This window comes from Equus asinus, chromosome 13, assembly GCF_041296235.1.
Source record: "Equus asinus isolate D_3611 breed Donkey chromosome 13, EquAss-T2T_v2, whole genome shotgun sequence".
Taxonomy (NCBI): domain Eukaryota; kingdom Metazoa; phylum Chordata; class Mammalia; order Perissodactyla; family Equidae; genus Equus; species Equus asinus.
This window is the reverse complement of record NC_091802.1, coordinates 56,337,705-56,363,383: the sequence shown is the minus strand read 5'-3', so window position 1 is coordinate 56,363,383 and position 25,679 is coordinate 56,337,705. Positions and strand designations below refer to the sequence as shown.

Here is a 25,679-nt window from a genome sequence, read left to right as displayed (position 1 = left end):
CTCAGGGAACATTCAATTTGCAGTTGTGAAAATAATTTTAAAGCTCATCTGAAAAAAATAAACAAATGAGAATGTCTAGGAATTATTTTTTAAGGAGAAAAAAGCCAAGAAGGAAGAATATTCCCACCAAATAGTAAATGTATAATTAAATTATAAAGCTATGTTGCTTTCTCTGGTTTGGTATTGGTGCTGAAATAGGTAAAAGCAGTTCAGTGGAACAGAATATACCCCCCAAAATAGGTCCAAATATATATGGAACTTATTTATTTCAAACCAGTGTTTGAATAATGAATTATTGAAGGTATGCTATTGGGACAATTGGCTATCCCTCTGGGAAAAAAATCCAAATAGCTCAATGACATAAACTTTAAAAAAAAGGAATGGAAAAAAACAAGGGTGATTTAGGGGCCAGCCCTGTGGCGGAGTGGTTGGGGTCATGGACTTTGCTTTGGCTGCCCAGGGTTTCGCCGGTTTCCATCCTGGGAAACTTATCAGGCCGTGCTGAGACGGGGACCCACATGCCACGACTAGAAGGACCCACAGCTGAAAGTGCACAACTATGTACTGGGGAGCTTTGGGGAGAAAAAGGAAAAAAAAAAATCTTAAAAAAAAAAAGTTGTTTTAAAAAAAAAGCTTAGGCTGGGGTAAGCCTTTCCAAGCAAGACACAAAACCAACAAGCTATAAAATAAAAAGTCTGATCAATATGAATAAATAACAAAATTAAAACTCTACTGGAGAAAAACAGCAACAATGACAAAAAACTAAACCACATAATAATGAAAAAGGAAAAAATAAGAAAAAATTTCCATATAAATGATAAAAGCTAATTTCTTTAATATACAAAGGATTCTGAAAAACTAATATGGTCATTAAACAAGGAAGATACTCAGACTTACTTTTAGTTGAAGAAACAAACATGGGATGCCATTTAAAAATTTTTTATTAATAGACTTTATTTTTTAGTGAAGTTTTAGGTTTACAGAGAAAAATTATGCAGAGTTCCCATGTGCCTCCTCTTGTTGCATTAGCTAGGATTTCTAGCAGGATGTTGAATAGGAGTGTTGAGAAGGGAACATCCTTGCCTTGCTCCGCATCTTAGGGGAAAGCATCTGGTTTCTCACTATTAAGTATGATGTTGGCTGTACATTTGTTGTAGATGTTTTTATGAAGTTGAGGAACTTACTCTTTATTTCTAGTTTGCTGATAATTTTTATCATGAATGGATGTTGGATTTTGTCAAATGCTTGTTTTGCATCTATTGATATAATAATATAATTTTTCTTCTTTAGCTTGTTGATGTGATGGATTACCTTAATTGGTTTTCAAATGTTGAACCAGCCTTGCATACCTGGAATAAATCCCACTTAGTCATGGTGTATAATTCTTTTTATACGTTGTTGGATTTGATTTGCTAATATTTTTATTTTTGCACCTGTGTTCATGAGAGATATTGATCTGTAGTTTTTCTTTATTGTAACATCTTCTGCTTGTTTTAGTCTTAGGGCGATGCTGACTTCATAGGATAAGTTTGGAAGTATTCCCTCTGCTTCTGTTTTCTGGAAGAGATTGTAGAGAATTGGTATCATGTCCTCTTCAAATGTTTGGTAGAATTCACAAATGAAACCATCTGGGCCTGGTGCTTTTTATTTTGGAAGCTTATTAATTATTGATTTCTTTAACAGATATTTTCAGACATTAACAGATATTTAACAGACAATTTCTTTAACAGATATAGGCCTATCATCTGTTTCTCTTTGTGTGAGTTTTGGTAGATTGTGTCTTTCAAGAAATTGGTCCATTTCATCCAAGTTATCTAATTTGGGGGCATAGAGTTTTTCATAATATTCCTTTATTATCCTTTTAATGTCCATGGGACCAGTAATGATGACCCCTATTTCATTTCTGATGTTAGTAATTTGAGTCTTCTCTTTTTTGTTTCTTGGTTAGGCTGACTAGATCAATTTTACTGATCTTTTCAAAGAACCAACTCTGATTTCCTTGATTTTCTCTAATAATTTCCTGCCGCTAATTTCGTTGATTTCTGCTTGAATTTTTATTATTTCTTTTCTTCTGCTTATTTTGGATTTAATTTGCTTTTTCTTTTTCTAGTTTCCTAAGATGGAAGCTTAGATTACTGATTTTAGATCTTTCTTTTCTAATGTGTCCATTCAATGTTATGCTTCCCTCTAAGCACTGTTTTCACTGCATCCCACAAATTTAGATAAGTTGTAGTATTTTCTGTTTCATTTAGTTCAAGATTAAACATGAAATGCCATACTTCATCTATCAGATTGGCAAAAATGTTAGTTTAATAATACTTAGTGTGGGTCAAGGTGTAGGGAAATAGGCATATTTATACATTGGTATTGGAAGCGTAGACTAGTTCAGCCATTTTAGATGGCGATTTGTACATAGCTACAAAAATTTAAAAGGGATATATGTTTTAATTTAGCAATTCCACTCCCAGAATGTGCAGATGTCTGTTCAGAGGTGTCATGTATAGGCCATGTATGTCTAGGGGGCAGAGTTTGCTATAGTAAAAAACCTGGAAACAACCTAAATGCCCATTAATAGAGGACTGCTTCCCTATATTATGTCTATTCAATGAACTACTACGCAAGAAATGGACTACACCTCTACACACTAATATTGAAAGATGATCGAGATACACTGTCAAGCGAACATGCAGGCTACAGGAATAGTATATTTGATGTGATAGCATTGGGGAGTTTTTAAGATCTGTTCTATGTGTAATATGCTTGGACTTGTACGAACACATCTGGAAAATCACAACTGTGGTTACTTCTGGGACAGAGGTGTTTGGGGGTCAAGGAGGAGGAGGGCATCTTTTGTTTTTCACTTTACACTTTCTTTACAGTTTGAATTTTTAACCTTGAATAAGTATTACATTTAATTTGAAAAACAGTTTTAAAACCAAATTGCAGATTTGTGCCCACAGGTGGCTCAAAGCACACTAAACATTTTCTTTTCTCACTCTTCCTTACGAGAAAGGCTACCCACTGTGGCCTGTGGCCACCCGGGTCCTTTCATTTTATATTTAAGAGGATTTCAAGAAAGGAAAAAAAAACCCTCCTGACTACCCTACCAGATGGCACTGTTGGTGGCTGGTGGTTTCTAAATGAGGAAGATACACTATTTTTAAGCATTACAGAAAAAAAGGAAAATTTGTTTTCTTAGAAGTGTTTTAATAGAAAGGTAATTTAAACTCACTATCTTTAGAAACTAGAGAAACAGAATCGTCCATCTACTTCATTTACCATTTTAGTATTTTTCCTGAAGTCTTTTTTGCAATGCATAGGTCATATTTTGAATGGCTGTAATCCCAGGGAACATACACTATTGTAATCTGCTTTGTGCTTATGTCACACTATACGCATTTTCAGTGTTGCTACAGGGCCAAGAAACGTTAATTTTGAGGAATTATACATCCGATTCCTCAGAAAGAGCATAGAGTCTGTATTTAGGAAGGTACCAAACTAAAGAACATGCTGTTTGGGGAGGGGGCACTTCACCCCTCCCTCCTTCTGGAAAGAGAATCTCTGTGAATGGGCAGTGGGGGGCTTGGCTATGATTGGCACCTTTGTGTTCTGCACAAGTTTGCAAAGGAAAGCCAAAGTTTCTGAGGCTGCAACTGAAACGCCACTTGCTCCTTTTGCTAAAGCAACTTGTGCTGAGTATAGTTGGGGAATTACAGCTTTTACTGAATCGTTGTCTGCTTGTCAACACATGCCCGAGATTGGATTGAGAATAATTTAAACTCATCTTTTCATTCTGTCTACCTTTTACTAGATATGGTTTCCGTAAATATAACCTGGATTTTCTTGAAAATCAGATTGGCAGCTTTGCATGACAACAAACAAGACTCCTGAGCTACCCAGCATGGAGGGCAGAAAACAGCCTCGGCTGCACCCTCTCCCGGCCAGCTGTGTTGACTCAGTGCAGCTGACCTCTCTGAACCTGAGCTTCCTCATCTGCGGAAGGGAGAGGGCAGCTGTGCCTGACTTGTAAGTTTATTGTGAGGATTAGACAAAACACGAGGATGGTGTTTGTAACAGAGATGGGCAAACAGAAAGCTCTCAATACATGGTAGCTAGCAACCAAATTCCACTTAGATAGTGAAATCTGAGGAAATACAAAATAAAGCACACACATATATAGTTTATTACAAAAATGCAATGATATTGTACAAAGTATGTGTTTGTACCTAAGACCTACAGAGCAAGATGTTATCCATATTTTTCTTGAGCATCTATTATGGGCTAGGTGCTATTCAGAGACGTTAAGTGCTGATTGAGGCTCTCCGGGCTGGTCCATCTGAGTCCAAAGCCCTTTCCACCACAGCCCTCTAGGCCACCGATTCTGGAGTGTGGTGCCTAAGAGTTTAAACTTTTCCCTTCACTTAGGACGCCACAAGGACCACTTCAGCAAAATCATGCCAGGTATCCTTACACAGCGAGTCTGCCTTTTTATCTCCCCCATCTGCGGCAGGGCAGCGACGCCTGGATATTTCCTCCATCACCACTGTCAGAGCCACCCACTAGATCTGAAATCGTCCTCCTGCCCCAGCAGAAGAGCTCCCCAATCCCTCTCCAGGCTCTCTGTCCCATTTCTTCCTCCTCTTTGAGGAGCTGGTTCCTGGGGGGACTTGGTTCCCCCAAACCTTGTCACTCACCAGCACAGGCCTCATTGTCTACCTTCCTGTGCCTGGATGTGGGATCTGCAGAGGGACTGAGCAAAGCTGCCTGGCCATTTCCTTCTCCAAGGACTGGGGCTGGGGCTAGAGGCAGGGTGGGCAGGGAAGGAATGGGGGAAGGACGAACTCTAGGTTTGCAGGAGTTGGGTCCTGTGGTGAATCCAGAACATCCAGCCCTGCAGGAGCCTGATCCAGGGGCATCCCCTCCCCTCCCCTGGAGCTGTGGTTATTAGAGACTCTGAGCAGACGAATTAGGATGTTTTGGAGATCTGGGGAAGGGGCCTTCCCACCCCTCCTAGCCTTTCTGATTTCCCCAAAGCCCTTGTAGGAAATCCTCCCCATGTGTCTGAATACCTGCAGGCAGGCCTCAGTCTCTCCTTAACTGACACCACCACCTGGGCCCCAATCCCTCTGACAAGCGGGGGATCTTTCTGCTTCCCCTTCCAGATCTAAGTAAGCTCCCAGCAGAAGCCACCTCTCTGCCACCACCTGGTTCTCATCCCAACAAATAAAACCATACAGCTCTCTCCAAAACAGGAGTGAATGCTCCCAGGACTCCGCCAGTCCCAGGAGCTTGGCTGGGCCCCACACAAGTCAGGATTATGGTTATGCAGGCCACCGGGGCTGCGGGAGACCGCTCTGTCCCTAGCCTCCAGCCCAGGGCTTGCACACAGGGTAATATAGGGCCGAAAGGGGAAATGCCTACACAAGCCCCTGGCTCATCAAATGGTCACACATTAGGCGCCTACTGTGTGAAAAGCTCTGTGGTGAAAACGACATCGGTGCTTAGACCCAGAATGACATCTGGAGACACGAAATCGTCAGTGACTTTTGTCAAGAGTCAGCCTTCCAACGAGGACAGCAAGTGAGCTGTAACAGTCCTTCCAGCCGCGGGATATACCCATCTCCAGAACCTTCTCTGATGAGGCAGGGAACCTGCGCTGAGGTGAAACCTGATTACACCTTCCAGCCACACCCAAGATGGCCACCTGCCCCGGCCCGTTACTGAGTTCCGCGCAGGCGCGCTTCCTTCTGCCACTCCCAACATGGCACCACCGGCGCGCCCTCGGGGCGGGGCCAAGGGCGGAAGTGGGTGTGACAGGGACGGGAGCTCAGAGGGCACACAGAGAAGATACTGGGGAGTGGGAGCCACAGGGCCGAAGCGATGATCCCCCCGCAGGAGGCGTCCGCCCGGCGCCGGGAAATCGAGGACAAACTGAAGCAGGTGGGACTGGAGAGGCGGGAGAGGAGGAAAGGGAAGGACCGAGATCTGGGCCCGGGCATCTACTCAGGGAGGAGGCAGTGGTGGGAGGGGGCACTCCCTGCGAGGAGATGGGGCGGGAGTGAGGCCGTGGGGCCCCGATGCGGTGATCTCCTTTAGCCTCTGGCTTCTGGTGATGTCCTCCTCTCCGCTCCCCCTAGGAGGAGGAGACGCTGTCCTTCATCCGAGACAGCCTGGAGAAGAGCGACCAGCTCACCAAGAACATGGTGCGTAACCCCTCAGCTGGGAGGGGCAGACAGGCCTCCAGACCCTGGAAGTGAGCCCTACGATCCAGTGGTTCTGGTGCATAAGGCCTGGGGACTGACTGTGGTAATGTGTGGGTTTCTCTCTTACCCAGCTCTCTTCCCCTTTGTCCGCCCCTTGACTGAGGATGCTGCAGCCCCTGCTGGCCTGGACTTTCTGCTTTCTAAGTTCTCCATTGTTCCTTCTCTCCTTCCGCAAACATTTAGTGAGACTGACTTAGGTGGGCTGGCTACTGGCCATGTGTCATCCCCAATTCAAGTGACGGTAGGATGACAGGGTTACCACTTCTGAGATTACTGAAGGCAGAGAAGACTCAGCCTTCACCCCAGAGGGTTTTAAGGGTAGAGGGAGACAGATCTGGGGTCTAGTCCTCACCTTTCCACTTACTGTGGCTCCTGACACGTGACTCTGAGCTTCAGTTAACTCATCTGCCAAAACAGAGACAGTGCCAACCTCCCAGTGTGTCTATGAAGGTCATAGAAGTGATGCCTGGGAACATCTCTTGCACAGTACCTGGTATACTGTAGGTACTCAATAAATATGAGTTTCCTTCCTTATTCCTAGAGGATACTGGAAAAGCAAAAACTGAGTGGATACGAACTTGGAAATACATTTAGTAACAGAATCACAAAGTCCTCGTGTAACCACAGGCCTAGCAGGACCAGTTCAGCTGACCCCATCTTATCAACAGAGTAAGAATTGTCTTTCAGGAACTGAAAGTCCCCCCTTGTCCAGTTCAGGCTGGTTAAGACCACCAACTCATCGACTGGGCCTGCACAAATGCCTGCTATGTGACCCTTTTGACGTCAAGGGGCTGAAAACTGCTCCCTTAGGTCATACTAACACGGCCATTTTGTGAACATGCGTCCTGTGAAGAGCCATGAAGCTTGACCACGCTTGCACAGATCACCGATTACCTCACTTCTTGCCTTCAATTGTCTGTCTCCACACTTCAGGCAACCCTGCCCTTCATCTCGTAAACTTTGCCCCAAACCCTGGATCGAGGAGACAGATCTGAGCACATATAACTCTTGTCTCCTTGCAGATTGATCTATCAGTAAAGCTGTTTTCTTTTCCCAAAACCTGATGCCGTAGTAATTGGCTTTTTATGCACTTCCGGTAGGAGGACCCCAATTTTGTGTGGGAACACTAGTCCTTATTTAATGAGATTCACCCTTAGGGAGAGAGAGTTTTGAAGGTACCAGCAATGCATTTGAGGCTACTCAGTATGAAACTACTTCCTCTTCAGTCTAGGAAACCTTCAGAGAGAACAGAAATTGAGATTTGGCTTCAGACGGTGGAAGGGAAGCCACCCTGGGGTGATTATCTTAGGAGGAATTAATTTAATGTTTGGCTTGCCTTCCAATCAAATTTCGACCAATTTATTTGGACTACCTCCTATGTGCCAGGCACATGGTAGGTGCTGGGGATTCCGTGGTGAACAGGTACACCCTGTCTCTCTTGTCATGGAGCTTAGTGCCTAGAAAACCAGCAAAATGGCAGGAGCAGTGCTAGGACCACCCTGAGGCCTGAAGAGCATGGTGCATCCCCCTGCAGGTGTCTATCCTCTCGTCCTTTGAGAGCCGCCTTATGAAGCTGGAGAACTCCATCATCCCTGTGCACAAGCAAACAGAGAACCTGCAGCGGCTGCAGGAGAATGTCGAGAAAACTCTATCCTGCTTGGACCACGTCATCAGCTACTACCATGTGGCCAGTGACACTGAGAAGATCATCAGGGAGGGGTGAGCCAGGGCCAGAGGGTCACATTCCTAACGCCTCCTGGACCAGCAGCCCGAGGTCTTAGAAGGGAGTGGTAGAATATATTTGAGCCTGGAGTCCCCTATGTTAATTCTCTTCTTCCCCTTCCAAATACCATTCCCTTGGTCTTTCCTCTTCATCTTCCATCCACCCAGGCTGATTCAGCTCTTTTCCTTCCCAGCCCCACAGGCAGGCTGGAAGAGTACCTGGGAAGTATGGCCAAGATTCAGAAGGCTGTGGAGTATTTCCAGGACAACAGCCCAGACAGCCCAGAGCTCAACAAAGTGGTAAGGAGCCAGCACAGTGGTATGAGAGGTTTGAGGATGCCAGTCCATGCCCTGGTCTCCTGAGGGATACTGGACCAGCTTAAAGGAGAATATAGTAGAATAAACAGAGCTATAGAATACAATACACATGCTGTAGGCATTAAGACCTCTGCTCAAGGAATTACAGCTATACATTTTTATAATTTAACTAAATTATAAATTACATATAAGATATCAATTTAAGACTTGATTTTTATAACTGCCTTTTTTTTTTGTTTTTTTAAAGATTGGCGGGGCCGGCCCAGTGGTGCAGCAGTTAAGTGCACATGTTCTGCTTCGGCGGCCCAGGGTTGGCTGGTTCAGATCCCGGGTGCGGACATGGCACCGCTTGGCAGGCCATGCTGTGGCAGGTGTCCCACATATAAAGTAGAGGAAGATGGGCACGGATGTTAGCTCAGGGCCAGTCTTCCTCAGCAAAAAGAGGAGGATTGGCAGCAGATGTTAGCTCAGGGCTAATCTTCCTCAAAAAAATAAAATAAAATGTTAAAAAAAAAGATTGGCACCTGAGGTAACAACCGTTGTCAATCTTCTTTTTTTTTTTTTTTCTGCTTTTTTCTTTCCAAATAGCCCTGGTACATAGCTGCATATTTTAGTTGCGGGTCCTTCTGGTTGTGGCATGTGGGATGCCGCCGCGGCATGGCCTGATGAATGATGCCATGTCCACGCTCCAGCGATGTGGATCCGCCTTCCGCTGGATCCGAACCGGCGAAACCCTGGGCCACCGAAGCGGAGCGCACGAACTTAACTACTCGGCCACAGGGCTGGCCCCTGTGTCTTTTTTATTGTGGTAAAAAGTACATAATATAAAATTTATCATTTTAACTATTTTTTTTTTTAAGATTGGCACCTGAGCTAACATCTGTTGCTGATCTTTTTTCTGCTGCTTCTCCCCAAAGCCCCCAGGACATAGTTGTATATCCTAGTTGTAGTCTTTCTAGTTGTGGCGTGTGGGACGCCGCCTCAGCGTGGCCTGATGAGCGGTGCCATGTCCACATCCAGGATCTGAGCTGGCGAAACCCTGGGCCGCTGAAGTGGAGCGTGTGAACTTAACCACTCGGCCACAGTCCAGCCCCTGTGTTTGATTTTTTTGTGTTTTATCTTTGTGTTCACGTATTGGGATAAGTAGGTCACCAGAGCAAGTTGGAGGAAGGCTGGGAAGTAAGGATTGTTCAACACATTGAGGAAAGGAGAGAATGCAGACGGGAGAAATGGTGAGAGCAGAGGTGCAGACATCCGAGGGGATGAGGGGGATTAGAGGAAGGGCCACGTGGACCAGTCCCCTGGCACCTTCCTGGTGGCACCACAGTTCTAGCCCTTAGGTGTGTCTCTTGCCCAGAAGAGGGAGTGGGCAGAGGAACAAAGATGGGAAACTGGCTTTTCTCCCACCCAGAAAGCTTTTGCTTAGAACAGTGCTTCCCAACTCTTCTCCCATCCTGGTCCACATCCTCAGAAATGAGGATATTTGGGGGCCAGCCTGGTGGTGTAGTGGTTAAGTTCATGCGCTCCCCTTTGGTGGCCTGGGTTTTGCCAGTTCGGATCCTGGGCATGGACCTACACACTGCTCATCAAGCCATGCTGATGTTTTCTATAAGCAAATGAAAAACATATAGTTCTCATTCTTTTATATGTTCTGGATACCTGTCCCTTATCAGATACATGATTTGCAAATATTTTCTCTCATTCTGTGGGTTGTCTTTTCACTTTTTTGATGGTATCATTTGCAACACAAGTTTTTAATTTGACATGGTCCTATTTATCTGTTTTTTCTTTTGTCTACACTTTTCTAACAAGAAGAGAGTTTAAAGTGCGACAGTTAAGAGAAAATATCAGCCGATATTTATGAAGCACCTACTTGTTGTAAAACCCTGGGTTTCACCTAGGCACATATATTTTGAGAGAACATGAGGTAAAGAAATAATCAAGGAAGGCTTCCCGGCGGTTCTTCTCTGGGTTAAAGGAAGTGAAGGCAGAGGAGGGCCGAGGCCCAGAGTCAGGAAGGTGGAGGAGGCGAGGAGAAGGCGAGGGCTAGCTGAATGCTGAAGCAGCTTCCTTCCTCCTGTCGGCCCTGTAGAAGCTGCTGTTTGAGCGGGGGAAGGAGTCGCTGGAGTCTGAGTTCCGCAGCCTGATGACCCGGCACAGTAAGGTCGTCTCCCCGGTACTCATCCTGGATCTGATCAGTGGCGAGGACGAGCTGGAGGTCCAGGAGGACGTGCCCCTGGAGCACCTGCCTGAGAGCGTGCTCCAGGACGTGATCCGCATCTCCCGCTGGCTGGTGGAATACGGCCGCAACCAAGGTGAGGTGGCCCAGGTGGTGGGGCCCACGGCAGGGCCGGAGGGGATGGGATTTTTTTCCCCTTTATTTCTTTAATCTGTCTGGGTTTTTTTTTAATAAAAAGAAGTTTAATAGGAAACAATATGAGCAATAAATCTACAGCTTATGTATCAAATTGTGAATCTAGCCAAATCAAGCTTTTCTTTATATAACTCACTTTCCTGTTTCTTTACATTTTTTTTATTAGTTCTAAAAATCTCATGGGCTGGCCCAGTGGTGTAGTGGTTAGGTTGGCGCACTCCGCTTTGGCGGCCCAGCATTTGTGGGTTCAGATCCCAGGTGCAGACCTACACAACACTCTTCAAACCACGCTGTGGCGGCACCCCACCTTCAAAATAGAGGAAGATAGGCACAGATATTAGCTCAGGGCCAATCTGCCTCACACACACACGAAAAATTCAAATAGTACAGAAAACCTTAGGTGAAAAGTAAAAATCCGTCTCCCCACTTTCCTGATGCCTACAATATCATAACCCAAAGATGAGCACTGTTAAGGTTTATTTACACCCCTTCCAAAAAATCTTTCTGCAACTGTGTGTGAGTGAGAGACAATATAAATATGTGTGTATCCTCTTCTCCTTCCCAAATGGAGGGGGGCCTACTAAACGCTGTCCTACAATTGCTTGTTTTTTAGTTTTTATTTTATTTTTATTTTTTTAAAGGTGTGCTTTTTGGTGAGGAAGATGGGCAACATCTGTTGCCCATCTTCCTCTTTTTTTCCCTCCCCGAAGCCCCAGTACATAGTTGTATATCCTAGTTGTAGGTCATTCTAGTTCTTCTGTGTGGGACGCCACCACAGCATGGTTTGACGAGCACTGTGTAGGTTGGCGGTGCAGGATCTGATCTGGTGAACTCTGGGCCACCAAAGTGGAGCGCGTGAACTTAAGCACTTGGCCAAGGGGCCAGCCCCCTAGTTTTGGTTTTTAATGTAGTGAAATGCCTTGAGATTGTTCTGTATCAGTACATGTAGATTTGCTTCATTCTTTTTAACAGCTGCATAATATTCCACGGTGTGGTGGTATCATCATTTCTTTAGCAAGTCCTAGGATTTAAAAAAAATAATTTTGAGTTAAGCAAAAATTTTAGAAAATAAAAATTCCAGTAAGTATTCAATTTTAAGCTTTTTAGCCTTCCAAACTCTTCTTCTGTTTGTTAATTTGTTAGTGTGTACACACACCAAGTTATTAGTATGCATTACAATTATCTCTGCCTTCCCTTGAGGACTGCGTGGTGATAGATCTCAGGGCTGCCATGTATTGACCACAGGAACAAGTCTGTGGCCCATGAGCTGTGCTAGGGGGCACCTGGGGCTCAGCAGGAGGTTTTTAGGGGCTCCCTCAGGATAAGAAGGAGGCAGAGGACAACCTCGAGACCCTTCAGTGCCCTTCAGCCAGAGCCTCTGTGATTTGGTCCATTTTTTTGTTTGTTTTAATGGTGCAGAATCTGTTGTGACACTACTTTCTTTTCTTTTTTTTTCCCCTGAAAATTGGCCCTGAGCTAACATCTGTTGCCAATCCTTTTTTTTTTTCCTTCTTCTCCCCAAAGCCCCCCAGTACATAGTTACATATTCTGGTTGTGAGTGCCTCTGGTCCTGCTATGTGGGACGCTACCTCAGCGTGGCCTGATGAGTGGTGTGTCGGTTTGCACCCAGGATCTGAACCGACGAAACCTTGGGCTGCCAAAGCAGAGGGCACGAACTTAATCACTCGGCCACAGGGCCGGCTCCAGATTTGGTCCATTTTTTACCTTGGGGTTCCTTGTGACATATTTGTTGGGGGCTGCTGAAATGTACCACGGTGTCCCTGGGTTTTCCTCACTTGTTTGCATTTTTGGACTTTCCAGTTTTCCACTATTGATGAATAGTGCTGCAGTGAGCACACTTCTGTGAATTGCTTTTCTTGTTTAGGGAGCTCTTTGGCGTGTTTCTCAAAGGTGCAATTGTCAGACGGAAGTGTCCAAACAGCTCTGTGACCTTCCTGCTGTCACGAGTTCCTCTCCAGGTGGACGGGGCCAATCAACACACCTGTCGACACTGCCGCAGCTATTTGTTCTCCATTAATTTTATTTATCTTAGCTATTTAGTAGGGCTAATTTTTTTTAAATTTGCACTTCGTTAATGGCTAAACCTGGTGTGTTTTTTCATTCACTGGCATTTGTTGTCTCTTTGCCTCCTGTAAATTGCTCACATCTTTTTTTTTTTTGAGGAAGATTAGCCCTGAGCTAACATCCGTGCCCATCTTCCTCTACTTTATACGTGGGGTGCCTACCACAGCATGGCTTTTGCCAAGCAGTGCCATGTCCGCACCTGGGATCTGAACTGGCAAACCCCAGGCCGCCGAGAAGCAGAACATGCAAACTTAACCGCTGCACCACTGGGCTGGCCCATAGTTTGTTTTTTTGTTTTTTGTTTTTTGTTTTTTTTGAGGAAGATTAGCCCTGAGGTAACTGGTGCCAATCCTCCTCTTTTTGCTGAGGAAGACTGGCCCTAAGCTAACATCCATGCCCATCTTCCTCTACTTTATATGTGGGACGCCTACCACAGCATGGCATGCCAAGCCGTGCCATGTCCACACCCGGGATCCGAACCAGCATACCTTGGGCTGCCGAGAAGTGGAACATGCGAATTTAACCGCTGTGCCACCGGGCTGGACCCCTGCTCGCACCTTTTAACCCGTACCAAGTCGAATCAGGATGTTAACTATTTTTTATCTAAAACACCTTATGTTCAAAACTTCCAACTAATTATCTTTCCTTTGCCTGATTTGGGACAAGGCCACGTGGGTGGCTAGGAGCCAGAGCAGATCCAAGGAAGGGGTCAGCGGACAGAAATAGCAGCCTCCTGTGCTGCCCTGTGAGCTGCATCCAGAGGGGAAGGGGGCTCCCGTGGCAAGGCAGAGGCAGGGCCCTGCTCATACCTCTGTCGCCCCATCTCTCCTCAGATTTCATGAATGTCTACTACCAGATTCGCTCTAGCCAGCTGGACCGCTCCATCAAAGGCCTGAAGGAGCATTTCCGGAAGAGCAGTTCCTCCTCTGGAGTACCTTACTCCCCTGCTATCCCCAACAAGAGGAAGGACACGCCCACCAAGAAGCCTGTCAAGAGGCCAGGTGAGCCTGACCCTGGCCCATTAAGCACCACCCAGAAGGCTGCAGGGGATCTGGCTTGCTTTTGGCCGCCCTGGGGTTAGCAGTGCCGGCCCCTCCAGAGCTTATGGTGATCCCCACTGTATATAAACAAGACAGAAAGCAAGTGTCTACCCCCCCACCCCAGGCCTCGTCGAGTGAGGCTCTTCCTTCTACCCAGAGGAGTCTGAGGGTTACATAAACGTCTTTGGAATCGGGCGGGGGAGGATCCCAAGACATGAGAGGCGGGTGACAGGGTGTCCAGGCAGAGGCACTTGCTGGGCCCCCTTCCCCTCCCTCTTTTGTCCTGTCAGGAGACCAGGCATGCTGCTGCAGCCAAAGACCGTGAGATGGGACAGGGTCAGGCACTGCAGCCTTCACCTTCCAGAAGGCCAGGCTGGCTTAAAGTGATGCGTAGCTGAGGAGTGGATCGGGGAGGGTTTATACTTTCAGAGTTGATCTAGGAAGGAAAAACAATCCCAGACCATCCTCTCTGGAGAACTTAATCATGGGAAGTCCGTGCCTCACAGCGGGAAAGTCGAGGGAGGAGTGTTGAGGTGGGAGAGGCCTGGGCTATGGGTCGTTGGTGTCCTGGGTGAAGAACTCACTGTCTGTCCTTCTCCCCATCATCATGTCCCCTGTAGTCTGTGCTCCAGGTAAACAGCGTCCCTGTGTGTCAGCCGCAGCTTGGTAAGCCTGGCCATCTCTGGCTGTGAAGAGATGTTGCCCTTGGCTCAAGGAGAGGCTGGGATATTCCAGGGTGAGGACCTGCTGCAGGCAGCACCAGGGAGAGAAAGCCAGTGAAGCCGGGAGCTGCTCCCCCGTTAGCCAGCCCTCCCCACTGCTGCTGCGGCTCATGCCCCGGCATGGCCTGGGAACCTAGCCCCCAGGACAGTGGCTTTGTGTAGAGCTTACACCCTTCATTTCGTCATTCTCCCTACCTGCCCGTGCCCCTCAAAGAGCAAAATATCTGTTCACATGCAACAAGAGCACCTGCTCCTCCTCAGGCCTTTGTTTAGGGTTTGCAGAAATGGCAGAGAGGAGGTGGCCCTCAGGCGCACAAGCGAGTAGAACATTGGGGAAGCTGGGGGCCCAGTAGGAAGTGCACTGCCTTCTCCCCTCCAGGGGGAATATCCTGGCTGCCCCCCTAGAAAACCTGCCATAAAGAGTAACCCTACTAAGCTGGCCTGCATGGCTGAAGCTGTCTGCACGAGCGTCGGTCCCTCTCTGTGCATTGGCAGGGGCTTGTCTCTGAGAGACCACGAGGCTGCCTGCGCCTCGGCTGGTCTGTGCTCTCTTCCCCTCTGTCTCTTCTCTGATGGGCCCATTGGAGGTCCCAGGATTTGCACTGCCCCAAGAGTGCTGGCTGGCCATGCAGGGACAGGGCATTCCTGGGAGGAGTGATCTGATCTCAGGGGGCTCACAGTGGACCTAATACATCCTTGGCTTATAATCCCAAGAGGAAAACTCTGGCTGTGAGGATCCCTGTCGTTTCTGTAGGGTTTCGAGAGTTGTCAGGAGCTGCTGGGTTCAGGACTGATGCCAGGAACTAGGAATCAGGTCCCAGGACATCAGTTCCTGGCTCTGAGGAGAGGAGCAGGGATGCCTCAGTGGGTAATGAAACACCAACCTCAGTGTCGTCTGTGGTAATTGGTCGCCTGATGGGTTTGGCAGCTGCTGGATCAGTGTCCCCGACCCACATCCATACCAATGTGCTGGCTAGGCTCCTAAAGGCCCAGCAGACGCATCTGCTCCTGGTGGGTTGTGGAGCAGGAATCTGATTCGCTCGTTAGCAGGCTGCTCACCGAAGGGGGAGAACGTAGCGAGACAGATGCTGAGCCGGGGCCCGAACTTGATCATTAGTAGCTAATTGTGGTATGGTACAAACAGAAAGAAAGGAGCCACTGTGGACTCTGTCCCTGTCTCCGTTTCCCCTAGGCTTTTGGGGAGCTACCAGGACCCAAGCAGCCTCGCTATGTTCAGAGACGCAGGGGAGGGAGGACGGGAATCTCCAGGGAAGAAGGACCAGGGTTACGCTCATGGGTGGCTCCCCTCCCCCAGTACATGTTATTAACCAGGCAGCTGTCTTGTCTGTTTCAGTGCTGTTTTCATTCCCCACATTTTCTGCCCTGAGATGTCTGTTCCCACAGGAGTGGCTGACCTGGGAGGCTGTGGGCACTGCGTTTTGTTTTCATTGTTTTCACCTGTGATATTAACTGTTATTTTTTTCCCCTGTGCCAAGAGCACGCACCCTTTCCTCTGCACCCTGCCCTCCTGCTCTCTGTGTGGTGGCTTCTGTTAACCCCTTCTTGGCTTTTGAGTTTTTTCCAGTTGCCTTGGTGGTTCGGTAACTTTGGTGTGTGGGGCCAGGCTGCCTCTGGGTCTCCATGCCTTCCGTCCTGGGCAGTGCTCTCCCAGGAAGCTCAGTCCCATCTCACCAACTCTTGGTTCTGCTTTCTGTTGACTGCCATTTGGCCACGTCCCAACACTGAGCATGCCCAGAGAACTCTGCCTGGAGTGTAGGGCCGGGCCGAGGGCTTGCCGGCTTCTTGGTTCCCCCAGCCTCTGCCAACCTGCTCGTGCCCTCTGAGTGTGAGAGCTTGTCACTAGGCCCTCCACTCTGAGCCTCATCTATTCTGATTTAAATGCCACTCAGTAGTAGGTTTTATTTTTGGCTTCTCCCGTGGATCTTTGCCCCCTCATCTCCTTCACCCTCTGCACTTCCTGAAATGAACTCAGTCCAGAACAGTGGGGGTCACTAGCAGAGTCAGGAGTTGCCTTTAGGGAATGAAATGTATCCTTTCCTTCATCTTTGCAGGGTCTCCGGTGGTCCTGGGGAAGGGCCTGCTGGGGTAGATGGTTCCGGGGGCATGCTCACTGTTGGGGGCCGGGTCTGGGGCCTGGGGGGGCAGGTGGAGGGCCGCTGCTGTTTTCTCTCACTCATTTCCTAGGTCTTCTTATCTCCTCTCTGTGTGGCTCTGGTGACAGGGACGATCCGTAAGGCTCAGAATCTTCTGAAACAGTATTCCCAGCATGGTCTAGATGGGAAAAAGGGGGGCTCTAACCTCATTCCTCTGGAAGGTAATCACCCTGTGTTCCTCTCCTGCTCCCTCCTCCTCCACCGTGTGTCCACTCACGTGGCAGGGCAGAGCCTCCACCCCAGGAGGGCCGCTGGGGAAACCCTGAGTGGGAGCAGGGGTGGGAACTGCAGTCCCTGGTGCCACCAGCGCCAGCTGGCGCAGGGACAGGTTGTGTGGCCCTCGGCCTGTCCTGTCTGGCTGACGGCAGCTCTGCCCTCCCTGAGGCTTCCCACCCCTCCCCCTGTCTCTGTCCTTGTCTCCTGTTTGAACTCAGAGAAAGTTCTTTGTGGTGGACAGCCCTTTCACGCTCAGACCAGCAGTGGCAGGACCAAGCCAGCGTAGGCCTCCTGACCACTCGCCTCCACCCCCAACTTTAGAAATGGGAGTATGGGCCACAGGGGGACAGGCAGCCTGTAGGCCATGTCCCTACCTCCTGTCAGAGGAAGGACAGCCGTGACCTGGTGGACCTGACCCTCCTTCTAAAGAATGATGCTGGGGGACAAAAAAAAGGGCCATCCCATTCACTCAGCAGTGACATTTCTCTAACTGAGTCTCTCCCCAAATATGGTGATCTGGGTAAACCTGCTGGGCCTAGCATCAGATTCTCCGCAGCTGCTGGAAGCTCTTCAGAGGCCTCCTTGGTCCTCCTGCAGCTTTCTCTTGGCCTCCAGGCTTGGGGAAACCACCTCCCAAGGAAGGTCAGGGGCACTGCATGTCAGGCTTGAAACGGCTGTTCCCAAGGTGGTCTGAGGCAGAGGAGGGGCTCAGAGCCCTCCCCAGTCAATGCCCCTGCCCTACACCCCATCTCACACACCCCCTCCTGGAGATCGAGGGCTTCTTCCCAGTCCCCTGAGGGGCAGCCCACCCGGCCCCTGGATAAACGCTGCTTGTGTTTGTGCGGCCGACGTCTCGCTAGGTCACGAGCATGATTACCGAGTTAAGCACCTGTCCGAGGCCCTGAACGACAAGCACGGGCCGCTGGCTGGTGAGTACCGAAGCCCAGCCCGAGGGCAGCCGCCGCTGCCTTCCCAGCGGTCCTCAGAGGGCCTGCTCTGGGCCGCTCTGCTCTGAGGACAGGCCAGGCCTACCTGTCTCTCTCTTTCTCCAGTCTCTCTCTTTTGGGCACTAGGTCTCCTTGCCTCTCTCCAGATGGGAGTGCATGCCTGGCTCTCAGGGGCTGGGCCAAGGGGAGAAGGCAGCAGGCAGAGAGGGAAGGCAGCTCCCTGGAGGGCAGGAAGCCCCAACACCTGACTTCAGCAACAGCTCCAAGGCTCTGAGTCTCAGAGCCCACCCCTTGGCACATAGGACCAGTTTGCCTCGAGGCACCCCGGCCCCAGCCTCCAGTAGTGGGATCCGGTCTCCTCCAGGGCAGCTCACTACTGAGGAGCCCTCCCTGTCTCAGGCTCACATTGCCTCTTCCCAAATTTTAACCCCATGCCAGCTAGCCTTGCCCACAACCTTATTCATTCCAGAAGTCCTGGCTGGGCTGGTAACTGCCTTTAGAGTTCCAGCATTTTCTCAAATGGATGACCACGATGCTTGCCTCCTTGAGGTGGGCAGTGCCGCCTGCCCATCTGTGGTTGCCCTCTTTCCAGGACAATTCAGAATCCTCAGTCCTGGGGTCAGACATACCCTATCCAGGAAGTCAGTTTAGGCATCGTCCTTCCTTATCCTTTTATTCTTCTCCCCCCACCTCTAGTATCTGATGCTCTGGGACATAAATACTGTCCATGGCAGAGCTGAACATGAAGCCAGGACAAAGGCTGGACTCAACCCCTGTTTTTCCCCTCAAACCCGGTGAGGCCTGCTGGAGCCCTCTCAACTTTCTGCCAGAACACTCCTCCTCCTCCCCATCTGCTACCGGTCTGGGCCATAGGCCAGGAGCTGGGGAGACCCATGCCCCCCACCAGGGAGGTTGGCTGCCCCCAGACCAGCAGTTCAGGGGCACTGCTGTCCCCCCAGGGAGAGATGACATGCTCGACGTGGAGACCGATGCCTACATTCACTGCGTCAGTGCCTTCGTCAAGCTGGCCCAGAGCGAGTATCAGCTGCTGACGGACGTCATCCCTGAGCACCATCAGAAAAAGACTTTTGACTCCCTGATACAGGTCCTGCCCCTTGGCCCTGACCAGATGCCTCAGCAAGAGCTGCCCTTGCAGAAGCTTGAGTTTGGGCCAGGCCTGTTGTCCGTAGCCCTCAACTACCGCCACCTTCTCCACCTTGCACCCTGGGAATCTGTCCTGGGTGCTGTGTCCTGGTTGGCACCTCTCCTTGGCCCTCTCCCTGCCACAGCATGCTGGCTTCCCCCACTCCCCTGCAGGTGCCCTCACTGTCCCTGGAAAGCAGCTCTCATGCTCCACCCCCTTCCTGAGCTGGCTCCTTGCCCCGCTCTCAGGATGCGCTGGATGGGCTGATGCTTGAGGGGGAGAACATCGTGTCCGCCGCGCGGAAGGCCATCGTTCGACATGACTTCTCCGCGGTGCTCACTGTCTTCCCTATCCTGCGGCATCTCAAGCAGACCAAGCCTGAGTTTGACCAGGTGCTCCAGGTATGTGGGTGGGGAATCCCTTAGGGACACGGGGAGGAGGAATCCTGCTGCCTGGTGTGGCCTCCCCAAGAGAACCCTGTCCTCTGCCCCGACACCCCTGCTCAGAGGGTGAGTGAAGAAGAGTCGGTCCCCTGAGGTGAGGGGCAGGGAAGGAGCTGGGCTCCGCGCACGCCTGCAGCTGAGGGCAGTGGCTGGGGCTCTGGCCCACTGTGCAGCCATGTGCTCCCTGCAGGGCACAGCCGCCAGCACCAAGAACAAGCTGCCCAGCCTCATCACTTCCATGGAGACCGTTGGAGCCAAAGCGCTGGAGGACTTCGCTGACAACATCAAGGTGCTCTCCCTCCCTGCACTGTCACCAGTCGCCCCACAGGGCTGTGAGCAAGGCCACCAGAGACCTGGCTCGGGACTTCCTTCAGAGAGCAGGCCTCCAGGAGAGGCGGCGGGCTGGAAGTTGGCCGTGCTGCTAGTCTCCCGTCACTTCCCACTTGCCTCCATTTCTTTCTCAGGGCTCCACAGCCCCCCAGGCTTGAAGCTCCTGCCCCACTTTTCCTGTCCTGTGTTGCTCACTTTTGTGCCTGAGGGGCGTCCTGACACCTGCCTGCCAGGAAGTGGCGCCATGAGCAGGGCAACCTTGGGGGGGCGGTGCCCAGGCCTCCTTGGGAGCTGTTTTAGGGAATCTGGCTCTTTTCTCCACAGAATGACCCAGACAAGGAATACAACATGCCCAAGGATGGCACTGTACACGAACTCACAAGCAATGTAGGTGCCGCCTAGGGTTCTCTGGGGAGGGCCAGGGAGGGGACCCAGCCTGGCCCAGAGCTGCCAGTGCCTTTGTGAACAGTGCACTCATGGCAGGATGGACAGTGAAGTGCTTAGCGTCTGCAGCAGACAGGGCCTTTCTGGCAGGGCAAACACAGAGCGTGAAATCTGAAGTTTGCAGCTACCCTTTTCGCTGGGCAGACCCCTGGCTCTGCACTTGCCCCAGAAGGGTCAGAAGGGGTGCATCATGTGAGGCGATCAACCTTTGGCTCCTGCCCTTGACCTTCTTCCTAGACCCATTTTCTCTCCACGCAGGCCATCCTCTTCCTGCAGCAGCTCCTGGACTTCCAGGAGACGGCGGGCGCCATGCTGGCCTCCCAAGGTACTCGGCATCTCCAAGCGGGGCCCCCTGCCCCCTGCCCCCTGCCCCCTGCCCCACTCCTCCCTCTTGCCTGGAGACATGGGGTTAGGCCCCCAGGGGGCACTGGCCACCCCTGGGTGAGATTTCCTCTAGCTCTGTGGAGTGGGACGGAGAGGTGGCTTTTGGTGGGACCCCCAAGCTGGTTGGGCTGAGCATCAGGAAAGCAGGGTTTGACCATGCCTTTTCCTGACCTAACCTCCATCCCCTCTGGCTCCTTCGACCCACCGGCCTCACTCTGGAGAGCACTGGCTTGTTGAAGGTGCCCCTCCCGCCCTCCTTCCACATTTCTCTACCTCCTCTTGTGTCCGCCTGTCCTAATTAGTCTCACACAGCTGACCCTTTTGGTGGGCTGGCATCTCAGCACCAGCCTGGTGTCTTCCTGCTGCGTGCTGCTCTGGGACTGGAGCTCAGGAGGTTGGCATGTGAGGAGGAGGGCATTTCCGAGCACTGAGGCCCAGGCTGGCTTGTTGGGGTCCCCAGGCCCTCCTTCCATCCGTTATTTTGGGGGCAGGGAGCCAAGGGGCAGCCCCTGGCCTGCAGTTCTCCAGATCTCCACTTTCCTGTGTGTCCCCTGGTCTTCAGTGGGTCCAGCCTGGTGTGTCCTGCTGTCTGTGTTCTTTTGTCGTGGGGAGTGGTCTGCTTGACTCGGGATGACTCAGCCGTTTCTAACCTGTTTTTGCACTTTGCATCTTTCTCCTTTCTTTGTCTCTCCCTCCCTCCCCTCTGTGCGCACTGCCTTTCACTCCGTAGTTCTTGGGGACACATACAATATTCCTTTAGACCCCCGAGGTAAGCAGAGGGCTCTGCAGCCCCATCCTCCCCCTCTGAAGCCCCGTGGGTGAGGTTCCCTGGGAACAGAGGCACCTGGACAGACTCAGGACCTATTGGAGAGCAGGGGTCAGAAGCGACATGGGTTCCTTCAGGGTGCTCCCAACTCTCTCAGCTCCCTGCACAGCCACTTTCTGTCTCTGAGCTTATCCAGGGAGCACCCTGCTGTGCCCAGCACCCTGAGCCCACCCTCCAGGCTGCCCCAGCACCTGCCGGACTCCTCCCTCTTCCATCCACTTCCCTCCCCTCTTGCCCTTCTGCTCTGTGTAGGCAGCAGTCCCCTCTGTTCAGAAGGGCCTGGTAGAGGAGGTGGTGGGCAATGGGGGAGAAGGAGAGAGGCCTGGGGAGCCCATTCTAAGCCACTCCTGCTGACAAGTGGGGTAGGTGGGCCTTGTGAATATCACCCAGCATGGATCAGAGGGCAGGAGGTGTCCCATTCCTGTCCTGCCAGCCTTCCTGCTAATCATGGGCCAGCTCATTAAGCACACCACTCATCAGCATAGAGGGGCTTGCCCTGGGTTCCAGAAAGAGTCCAAGGGAGTGCTCCCTGCAGCGGGCAGGGAGCCCGATCACTCAGCAGACACCCAGCTCTGCCCTGAGCGCCTCTGCGTCCCTTCTGCCAGAGGAAGGCTCAGGTCCCTCCCAGAGTTTCCTCAGTTGCTCGTTGGGCTGAGAGAAGGCCAGAGAGGGTCTTGGCTGCCGCCACCACTGCAATAACGTGAATCCTCCTCTCACAGAGACCAGTTCTTCAGCCACCAGCTACAGCTCCGAGTTCAGCAAGCGCCTCCTGAGCACCTATATCTGTGAGTGCTCTCTAGACAGCCGACAGCCACGGGTGCCCCCGTCCCCTGCCTTCTCCCTTCCCTCTCCTTTTTGTGCTCTTCTGCTATTCCAGCCCCCCGACCTCTAGAATTGCAACCTAACCTCTGGTTCAGGGGCCAAAGGGGGCTGGGCAGAGGGCTCCTGAGGCTTGTGGAGCACGGACTTGCAGGGGGACAAGGAGCGAGGGGCAGGAGTTGGTTTGTGGGCCCTGGGATTGAGCCGTTTTGGTCAGACTGCCATGGTGGGCATGACCACATCCTTCCCTGTGCAGGTAAAGTCCTGGGCAACTTGCAGTTGAACTTGCTGAGCAAGTCCAAGGTTTATGAGGACCCTGCTCTGAGCGCCATCTTCCTGCACAACAACTACAATTACATCCTCAAGGCCTTGGAGAAGTAAGTGGCCTCAGGTGCTGGTCTGCGGCTCTCAGCTGTCCTCCCAGGGCTGGCTGTGCCCTCTGCATGTCCAGGTGGGGAGGGCAGTGCTCTGCCCTTTGCAGTCCCAGGATCCAGGGAGGTGTGAGGCAGGCCCTACTGGTGTTGCTGCATAGCCCGGCAGCCCTGGTGCCCTGAGAGCCAATTCTATTCTCTACTCTCTCCCCTACCTGACCCAGGTCTGAGCTGATCCAGCTGGTGGCTGTGACCCAGAAGACTGCGGAGCGCTCCTACCGGGAGCACATCGAGCACCAGATCCAGACCTACCAGCGCAGGTGAGACTCTGGCCCCTTCCCGCTCCCCGCCCCTGTCCCACTTCTCACTTTTCCTTCTCAGAGCCACAGGACCCTGGGCCCAGTCGGAGTAGGGTCAGTAATGGGGAACTGCTCCCCTGTGAACCACTTGTTTTTAATCACATTCATGGAGTGGAGACGAAAGCCCCCTCCCTTACTACTGCCTCGGGGGCCGCTGTGCCAGCCTCTTCAGAGCATAGTCTGCCAAGGGTGAATGCTAAGAATAGCTGAAGAGCTGGCTGTCAAAGATGTGGCTGAAGTTTAGCCTAAGCAAGAGCACGTGAACTTGGCTGAGCCTCACTCGGCAGTGCTCTCGGCTTCTCTAGTCCTCCTTTCTCTTGGGTTTCTGTGTGTCTCTCTCCCTTTGTGTGTATCCTCCCCATGAGCGGTCTCCCTCTTCCTTTCCATTTATCTGCCCTCCACATCTGCTTCTCCGTCTTAATTTGCTGTGAAATCGACGTGTAGTTGATAGTATTTGTTCAATTTATTGACTGCTCTGTTTCCTGTTCTTGATTTTAAAAGCAAGCAGCTTGAACATTTTCTATTCCCAAGGAAAAATCTCAGCTGTCTTTTGCTTAGTTGTGACCCAGATCAATTCCTGCCCTCCCCACCCCCACAGTAGCTAAAGAGATTTTAAAAAAACAAAACAAACCAGCCCCAGGGAAGAAGCAGCTACCTGAGGCTGTCCCTCCTCTTGCCCTCCGCTTCTCTCTCACCTGGCAGTTGGTTAAAGGTGACTGACTACATCGCTGAGAAGAATCTACCTGTATTCCAGCCGGGAGTCAAGGTGGGCTGAAGGCCTGGGCTGGGAAGGGGTGTCTAGCAGGTATGGTACTTTCTGTAATGTCTGGGGAAAAATAGACAAGCCACCGGCTGGGATGAGAGAGCAAAGGATGCCTGTGGCCATCAGGGCAGCAGGAGGGAGGGCTGGCCTGAGGGGTTTGGGAAAGGAGCGGGGCAGGGCGGTTCTGCTCTGAGGAATGCTCTTGCTGCCCTCTCTCCCGGCCCCCAGCTCCGAGACAAGGAGCGGCAGATGATCAAGGAACGTTTTAAGGTGAGTCGGGATCCTCTCCCCTCCACTGCTTGCTGCCGCTGTTGTGACCACACAGACCCAAAGCATTTGTCTCTGGGTCACTTCTTTTTCCACCTTTTTGGTGGTCAGGGCTTCAATGATGGCCTTGAAGAATTGTGCAAGATCCAGAAGGCTTGGGCCATTCCCGACACAGAGCAGAGGGACAAGATTCGCCAAGCTCAGAAAAACATTGTCAAGGAGACCTACGGGGCCTTTCTGCACAGGTGAGCCCCTATCTCTGCCTTCCCGCCCCGCGCTCCCCACACCCCCAGCTGGGCCTCTGCGCCCTTCTCTTCTTCAGGAAAACACGGAGACGGGGTGGGTTGGGTGGCAGATCCAGTGCCCGGGGCTTTGGTGTGAGGCCAGACAGGATCATCACTCAGGGGCACCCTATCAGAAGGAGACGGGGTGGGTTGGGTGGCAGATCCAGTGCCCGGGGCTTTGGTGTGAGGCCAGACAGGATCATCACTCAGGGGCACCCTATCAGAAGGGCCTTAGCCTGAGGCAGAGCTGGGGAGAGGCTAGGCCTTCCCCCGACCTCAGTGTCTGGTCAGGTACGGCAGCGTGCCCTTCACCAAGAACCCGGAGAAGTACATCAAGTACCGTGTGGAGCAGGTGGGCGACATGATTGAGCGCCTCTTTGATACCTCCGCCTGAGCCTGCTGCTGCCCCTGCCTGGTTTCACCAGATCAGCCACGTTATTGGACAGATAAACCAGTGTTAACTTGTGTCTGGGCTGGGTGAGTTTGACATCCTTTGGGACAGGGACCTTCCTCCACTGCCCCAGCCAGTAGCCCTGTCACAGCCCTTAAGTCCCAGTTTGCGCTTCTTCCCACAGCCCACATTCGGCACCAAACCAGCACCCTCTTAGAATGCTGGGATTCCTTCACACCTTGGGTTTGTGACCTTGACCACAGTGTCCAGGAGCCAGCTGATGACTTCCAGACAGGGAAGGACAGAGAAGGAGGACAAAGGCCTATGCCCACAGCTGCCTTGTGTGTACAAGAGCAGGAAGCGGAACAAATCCCAGTTCAGAGCTAGGGATGGAGGACTCCCCCTTCAGTCCAGACTCGTGGCTTGGGTCAGGGGAGCAGGCCACAGCGCAGCCAGAGGGCCTGGAGAAAAAGCAAGCCGGACTGACCCACTCTCTTGGATTTAGTGCAGCAGATGCATCCCCGTCGCCCACAGTCCTGAGGTCTAGGGATGCGCCTTCTCCCTACCTAGTGGCCCCCAGGTGGCTAGAGCAGGAGTGCTCTGTCCATGCCCTCTGGCGTCCAGCACACTGAGGAAGGAAGTCTGACCACATCTGTGGCTTCTCAGACCCCTGTCTCTGGTCCCCAGTGCCTCCTGGCCCAGGGCCACGCAGCAGCAGTGGTCACAGAAGGAGCAGTTAGGTGGTGGGCAGGGGGAGTGCTGGGTGACTGGTGGACAATGGAGAGTTCAGGAATGGAGTGGGAGTCAGGCACATGGTGGGGCCCCACCTACTTGGACAAGGGTGAACAGCTGAGCTCAATGAAGACAGACCCTTAAGGTGCACTTGCTCTTGGGCAATGGGTTTATTTCACACTCTTTGCTTGTATGCTAACGGAAGGGAGAGCTCATGGTGGCCTGAGGTCCTCCAGGATTCGGGAAGAGAGTCGACCTCCC

General features: G+C 51.4%; 1 protein-coding gene across 8 annotated transcripts; it reads left to right on the top strand.

Moving 5' to 3' along the window:
* The first annotated feature begins 5,786 nt into the window (after window positions 1-5,786).
* Window positions 5,787-24,762, top strand: EXOC7 (exocyst complex component 7). Of its 8 annotated transcripts, XM_014839879.3 has the most exons (21): window positions 5,787-5,940; window positions 6,138-6,203; window positions 7,798-7,982; window positions 8,180-8,285; window positions 10,396-10,618; window positions 13,596-13,763; window positions 16,767-16,859; window positions 17,775-17,843; window positions 18,821-18,966; window positions 19,254-19,406; window positions 19,639-19,737; window positions 20,103-20,165; window positions 20,481-20,547; window positions 21,337-21,375; window positions 22,152-22,217; window positions 22,508-22,628; window positions 22,847-22,942; window positions 23,684-23,747; window positions 23,973-24,014; window positions 24,123-24,256; window positions 24,587-24,762. In XM_014839879.3, the coding sequence occupies exons 1-21, from the start codon at window positions 5,881-5,883 to the stop codon at window positions 24,687-24,689; spliced, it is 2,163 nt and encodes a 720-aa protein (XP_014695365.3). In that variant the 5' UTR covers window positions 5,787-5,880; the 3' UTR covers window positions 24,690-24,762. The 8 variants fall into 8 exon arrangements, with proteins under 8 accessions (XP_014695365.3, XP_014695368.1, XP_014695367.3 ...); XM_014839882.3 differs by lacking the exon at window positions 16,767-16,859; XM_014839881.3 differs by lacking the exon at window positions 17,775-17,843.
* The last annotated feature ends 917 nt before the right edge of the window (window positions 24,763-25,679 follow it).

Excerpts from the sequence above, each read along its gene's own strand:
- EXOC7 (XM_014839879.3), top strand. The coding sequence starts at position 5,881 with ATGATCCCCCCGCAGGAGGCGTCCGCCCGGCGCCGGGAAATCGAGGAC. Across the intron at positions 7,983-8,179 it reads GAGAAGATCATCAGGGAGGG|CCCCACAGGCAGGCTGGAAG; the intron begins GTGAGCCAGGGC and ends TTTCCTTCCCAG. Across the intron at positions 20,166-20,480 it reads TACACGAACTCACAAGCAAT|GCCATCCTCTTCCTGCAGCA; the intron begins GTAGGTGCCGCC and ends CTCTCCACGCAG.